At 65.9% G+C, this 6,485-nt stretch overlaps 1 protein-coding gene across 1 annotated transcript; it reads right to left on the reverse strand.

The window, feature by feature from the left end:
• On the reverse strand, window positions 1-5,394 carry MAT2A (methionine adenosyltransferase 2A). The gene is made up of 9 exons (XM_030034771.1): window positions 5,199-5,394; window positions 3,251-3,328; window positions 3,042-3,164; window positions 2,846-2,958; window positions 2,624-2,767; window positions 2,284-2,502; window positions 2,018-2,200; window positions 1,799-1,932; window positions 1-1,401 (listed from the first exon to the last, which is right to left on the reverse strand). The coding sequence occupies exons 1-9, from the start codon at window positions 5,287-5,289 to the stop codon at window positions 1,299-1,301; spliced, it is 1,188 nt and encodes a 395-aa protein (XP_029890631.1). The 5' UTR covers window positions 5,290-5,394; the 3' UTR covers window positions 1-1,298.
• Window positions 5,395-6,485: the final 1,091 nt, after the last annotated feature.

Genomic DNA, 6,485 nt, shown 5'->3' on the forward strand with positions numbered 1-6,485 from the left:
TACGGTTGAACCCAACAGTTTTATTGAGATTTCTTTAGTTTCTTTTTGGAATTGGTGAAACCGAAACAAAATGTAATAAAACCTCCAGAAAAAATATTAAAAGAAAGAGGAGAAAAAAAAAAAAAAAAAAAAAAAAGAGAAAGCCCCCCGCCATCACCCCCACCCCACCAAGGCACTTCTGGGGGCACCGGCCCCCCCCCGGGACGGGCAGGTAAACAAGCCGGCTTCTCTGTACCACACCGGCCAAATGCGCCGCAGTCCCGGGGCCGGGCAGCCCCAGCACTTGCCTGCCCCTCTCCCCCTCCATCAATAAACCCGATTTCCCCCTTTTTCACCCCGATTTGGAGGCCGTCTCTCGGCCTCCTGGGGGTGGGGGAAAGGCGGCTGGAGGGGGGTGAAGGTGCTGGGGGGGGGGCTTTCAGGAAAAAAAAAAAAATCAAGAGCTGCCGTCTGAGCCCGGGGGCTTCTCTGTACTCACGCCCCGCGCCTCAGCACACAATAAATACACCGCTAGAAAAAAACGTTCAAGTATGAAGGGCCAAATCCCTCCCCTTTTTCCCCAAAAAATATATATATATAAACCTCAGCCGAGCCCCCCCCCCCTCAGCGCCGAGCTGGGGGGCGGGAAGGGGAGGGGGGGGTTGTGCAGTTGTGAAGTCACTTCAGCTTTCTTATAAAGAAAAAAAAGAACCATAAAGCATTTTCCTCCGGTACCAAACCTGCACGGGGGGTTTGGAGAGTGGGGGGGGGAGCGGTTTTAACGCCATTGTCGGTCTGTCCCCCCCACCCCCCAAAAACGTGCATCCTCCAAGAGAAGAGAGGTTTAAAATCTGGGTTAAGAACAAAACCAGCACCAGTGAGGTCCCAGCGAGAAAGGGGGGGAGCCGAAATGTCGTGTTCCCCCCCGCCCCGCCCCGCAGTGGGACAGCGAGAGTCAAGGTGGGGGGGGGAAGCGCTCGGGGCTTTTTGCCGTCTCTGAGCTCAGACGTCACATGAGATTTTAAAAAGAAGCTGGAGGGATCGGCGGCCGCGGAGGTGAGGGGGGACACGGGGTGGGGGGGCTCGGGGAGAGGCACGAGGCCGCGCGTGGTCCCCACGCAACCGAAACGATGGCGAGAGAGAGAGAGAAAGAGAGAGAAAAAGGGAGTGTGGGGGGGGAGACACGGGGCCAGGAGAACCTGGGGGGGCTGAGGAGCTCTTTCCCCCAGAGCCCGCGAGCTTCTCTGTAACCTACGCCCGCAGGAGTGGGGGGAAAAAGCCTAACAAGGCTTTTCTTTTTTTTTTTTTTTTTTTTTTCCTCAGTATTTTAGTTTTTTGGGAACTTCCCAAGGGAAACTGTCCCTACCAAAGTGGCCATAGGCTGCGGTCCTCTGATAGAGGGGCTTCTTCAGATCCAGATCCCTGGAATATACAAGTCCTCAACTCAGTAAAGAGGATCCGGCCCCGCGCTCGCCCCTTCCCTGCCTGGCCGGGGGGTCTGCGGCATCGCCTCCGTCTCCTCCCCATCCCCGGGGGGGCGGTTGGAGCTTCCCCGGCTGCCCCCCCCCCCCACCGCCCCCCGATTCCCGAGAAGCCGGAGAAGCTCCAAGCGCTCGGCTCTCGGCGGATACTTACCCCCGTCTGCGCCCGAAAGCGCTTTATCTTCCGGCATAAGCGGCTCTCCTTGCCGGTTCCAGTCGCACCAGGCGGTGACCGCGGCTGCTCTGGGGAGGGGACCCCCACACGCTGCCACCGCCCCGGTGTCCCCCCACTTTCCTCTCCCAGCGGCGCGTGTCCCCCCCTCTCCGACGCCCGTTACCTGACGATCACCCCGGGGCGGAGGTCAAAATTCTTCTTGACGATCTCCAGCAGCTCCCGCTCGCTCTTCTGCGAGGTGCCGTAGTGGAAGATGGAGATGGACAAGGGGTGGGACACCCCGATGGCATAGGAGACCTGGGGGGGGGGGGGGGGGGCACAAATTAAGTCCAAGGAGCCCCCCTGCAAAAGGACAGGGAGGGAGAGACCCGCCTGCACCCACCTGCACCAGCACCCTGCGGCACAGCCCGGCCTTGATCAGGGACTTGGCCACCCAGCGCGCGGCGTAGGCAGCCGAGCGATCCACTTTGGTGTAATCCTTCCCTGAAAAGGCGCCGCCGCCATGGGCCCCCCAGCCCCCGTAGGTGTCCACAATGATCTTGCGGCCGGTCAGACCGGCGTCACCCTGCCAGGGACAAACACCGTCACCGCCGTGCCGCCGCCACCACCACCGCGCCAGCACAGCTTCACCAGGAGAGCTGCCAGTACCTGGGGGCCGCCGATGACGAAGCGGCCGCTGGGCTGGAGGTGGTAGATGGTGTCCTCGTCCAGGTACTTGGCCGGCACCACCGCCTTGATCACCTTCTCCTTCAGCGCGTCCCGCATCTCGTCTAGGCACACCTCCTCGTCGTGCTGCACCGAGATGACGATGGTGTGCACCCGGATGGGGATGACCGCGCCGCGGTCCTGCATGTACTGCACCGTTACCTGCCAGGGAGAACGCCGGGGGCCGTCAGGGGACTCAGTGAGAGGTTTGGGGACTTGGGGGAGAAGTTTTTGGGACCCCCAAGGTACGGGGGCTCCCAGCGAGGTCCGGCGGGGCCCTCACCTGCGTCTTGGAGTCGGGGCGCAGCCAGGGCAAAGTGCCATTACGCCGCAGCTCTGCCAGTTTGGCATTCAACTTGTGGGCCAGGACAATGGTGAGGGGCATGCACTCCTCCGTCTCATCCGTGGCATAGCCAAACATCAGGCCCTGAGGCAGAGGGAGGGGGCGATGAAACCACGACTCCTCTGGCTGAACCACAGCAGCTCACGCGGCACGGGGACTCACCTGGTCCCCGGCGCCGATGTCCTCCTCACTGCGGTCCAGGTGGACGCCCTGGGCGATGTCGGGCGACTGCTGCTCCAGGGCCACCAGCACATTGCACGTCTTGTAGTCAAAGCCTGGGGAAGAGCAGAGGCTGCGATGAGCCTGGTGCGCCGATCCCCACGCCGGCAGCGAGCTGGCAACCCGCCCCAGAACGTACCTTTGGAGGAATCGTCGTAACCGATGTGCTTGATGGTGTCCCGGACCACCTTCTGGTAGTCGACGGCGGCTCGGGAGGTGATCTCCCCCGCCAGCAGGATCATCCCCGTCTTCGCCACCGTTTCTGAAGGGAAAGAAGAAGACGTCAGCACCAGCGTCAACCACCCAGCATTGGCGTCACCCACCCAGCATCCCCGGGGAGCAACTCACCACAGGCCACCTTGGCGTCGGGGTCCTGCTTGAGGTGGGCATCCAGGACAGCGTCACTGATCTGGTCGCAGATTTTATCTGGGGGAGGGGGACAGAGAGCTGGAGGCCATCATGGCAGCACGGCACAGCCCTTCCTTCCTGAGCCGCTGTCCCTCGGCACAGCCAAGTCCACGCTAAGCCGGGAACCGGAGCCGCAGCTGAGCACAAGCCGCCCCTTAAGCTGGCAGCCTCCTGCAGCGCACACAGCCCTTGCCTTGTCCGCATGCCGGGTTATTAGCCTGGAATTTCAGGCATTTACCAGTTAAGCTCCAGTTACAGCTGGGTCAGGCCTCGGGCTCAGCCACCTACGGCACCACTAAAGGGGCCCGGCACCCCCTTCTCCAGCCCTGGCTTTCTGAATACAGAGCATGCCAGCTTCCTGGCAGCTTTGCCCCTGGCTCCTGGGTGGGTGCCTGATGCCGGTAGCTGCCTCACAACACGCCCGGCCAACTCCCACCGGATACCCAGTTCCCTCCAGTACTTGGGATGTTTTATTCTGGAAAAGGGAGAGCCCCCTCCTGCTCCCGGAGCTTCCCAAGGGCCGCTTAGGGCTCAGTGGTGAATAAGCAACTTCTCTGGAATTGCGGACGTCCTTGGCGGCGACCTTTCAGGCCGGATTTGGGAGAGGATGAGGCAGCGCCTCGCTGGGGCGAAAGGAGGCGGCTCCCCCGCCTGCTTCTCGGGGTGAAAGAGCAAAGGAATGGACCTTACACCCGCACGCGGTTGCTAAACTCCCTTTTCCCTTGGGGCAGCGCGTGATCTCAGGTACAGGGAACCCTTCCAACAAGGGGGGCGGGGATCCCCAAGGGTACCCCCAGACCGGCCACAGGGCTTTGCTTACGCCATCAGGCGATGTGGGTGCTGGTGGCCAAGCCGGAGCTACCTACGCTGTAGGGTGATGGAAAACCGCATCTGCAGGGTGCTGGGCGGGATGGCTGGCTAGGAGCGCCCAGTCAGCGGGTGCTGGCAGCTGCCTGCGGGCAAAGGGAGGCAGCTGCCTGCGCAGCTTTCCAGTCATGTGCCCAAAACCGGCGAGCACAAAGGCAGGGAGGGAGGCCGGCACGCCATGGCACAGCACTGCAACACGGCCTAGGAGATCAGGGGCTGGGGGCAGGGGGTGTCCTAAAACAGTCCCCACGGGGGTCCTGACCCTCCAGCTGCAGGGCGGGGGGGCACATCTGGGGAACCCTGAGCAGGGCGGGCAGGCAGCATGTTCCATCACCACACAGGCATCCCAGCGCTGGGTGGGGGGCAGCAGACCCGGCGACACCCACGGTGGGGGGAGCAGGGTGTTCCGGGGGCGGTTCCCCACCGGACCCTGCCCCGGAGTGGGGGGGATGGTCCCTCACTGAGCCTGTCACGGCCCCAGCTGCAACGCTGCCAGCCAGGACCCCCCCCTCGGACGGCCAGGATGCGGAGGCGGGCAGCCCACGGGGGAACCGGGGACACTCCGGTGGAGGGGGGGGGGGGGGGGGGGCGGGACACACCTGGTCCCGCCGCCGCCCTCCGGGAGCTGCTTCGTCACGGCTGAGTCACGGCGGCCCCCGACCCCCCCCCCCATCCTCGTTGCGTCAGCCGGTAAGGACCCCCTCCCCCCCAGTGCGTGTCGTGTCGTGTCGTGTCCCGTGTGTCGTCGTGTCCTCGTCCGTGTCCCCCCCCCCGCGCCCACCCCACGCGGGAAGCACGTGCGCGCCGGGGCCCGCAATGCGGCGCGCGCCGTCCCGCACTGCGCGCGCGCCCGGTGGCGTCACCGCAAGCCCCTCCCCGCCCCCCCAACCTGTCCGCCAGGACCCCCCCCCCCCGGCCCCCCCCCCTCCTTCCTCCCCCTCCTTCTCCCCCCGCCCGCCTCAAGGCAGCCGCGCGCCGCCGGGCCGCGCCTGCGCGCTCATCGCCCCGCCGCGGCCCGCACCTGGGTGCCCCTCGCCCACGGACTCGGAAGTGAAGAGGAAGGTGCCCTCCTCGATGAACACCTCGTGGAAGCCGTTGAGTTGGCCGTTCATGGCGGAGGAGGAAGAGGAGTGAGCGGCGGCGGGCTGGAGAGCAGCAAGAGGCGACAGGACACCAGAACGGCCGCGGCGGACTAAGCGGGGCTCCTGCCGCCCCGCCTGTATTTATATCCTCTTCACCCCGCCCTGCCGCCTCGCCCTGCCAATGGCGAGCGCCGAAAGCGCCGCGGGGGCGGGGCGGCGGAACCACTGCCGGCGGGTGGGGGAAGTGCGTTACGTAACGCCGAGCGCGACCTTTCGTCCTGCGGCTGCTTCCCGTCCCCCGGCGTCAACCGGGCGTCGAGCGGGACCGAGAGAGCGGTCAGACCCTCCGGCCTTCCTTCCAAGGCGCGGCGGAGCGGGTGCGAACCGGCGTTCCCCGCCGCTCTCCCCCCGGCGCGGCTTCATGGAACCTCCCGCGCGGCCCGGCGGCGCGAGGCGCGGGACGGCGGGCGCATGCGCCTTTTGGCGCCGGGGGACGCGCGTGCGCACTGCGTTTTCCGCGGGCAGCGAGGACGGCCCCTCCCCGCCGCCGCCATCTTGCGGGCTGAGCCGCCCCGCCATTGTGCGGCCCTTGGGCCTCCGCCTCCGCCGCCCGCCTTCGCTCCCCGGAACCAGCTCCCCGCGCCCCGCCGTTCTCCCCGGGCCGCCTGCCTGCCCCTCGCTCCCATCCGCCCCATCCCAACGCCTCCTGCCCCACCCCAACACCTCCTGCCGCCATGTTGTGACAACAGGCAGCGGCACCGCCACGGCCAAGGCGGCGCGGGCTGGGCTGAGCCCCACCGCCCAGTACAGGCTCCCCGGGGCTGCCCGAGGCGCTGCAGCCTGGCAGGACGGGGCTGAGGCCGCAGCAGGGTGGTGGATGGCACCCAGGGCCGGTGGCCATCGGGGCCTCTTGGTGCCTGATGCAACCGGCTGTTGGTGTTGCCAGTGCTGGAGCCTTCCCAGCTCCCTCCTCCTCCTCCTCCTCCTCCTCCCGCCGGCCCGTGGCACCTGCCCCGCTGCCAGCCAGGCGCAGTTCGGCCCCTCCCCGGGGTCAGGTGCCAGCATGCAGAGCCCCAGGATGCGGCTGCTGGTGCCGCCATCTCCCTGGGGCACGGGGTGTGCCAGGATGGGGCTCCCCGGGAGCCTGGATGGGCGGCAGCAAGGGGCAGGCTGGGCAAGGACCTGCACGGCCAGGATAGATGGACACCTGGCACCCACCTGCCCAT

This window comes from Aquila chrysaetos, chromosome 13 (assembly GCF_900496995.4).
Source record: "Aquila chrysaetos chrysaetos chromosome 13, bAquChr1.4, whole genome shotgun sequence".
NCBI classification, from domain to species: Eukaryota; Metazoa; Chordata; class Aves; order Accipitriformes; family Accipitridae; genus Aquila; species Aquila chrysaetos.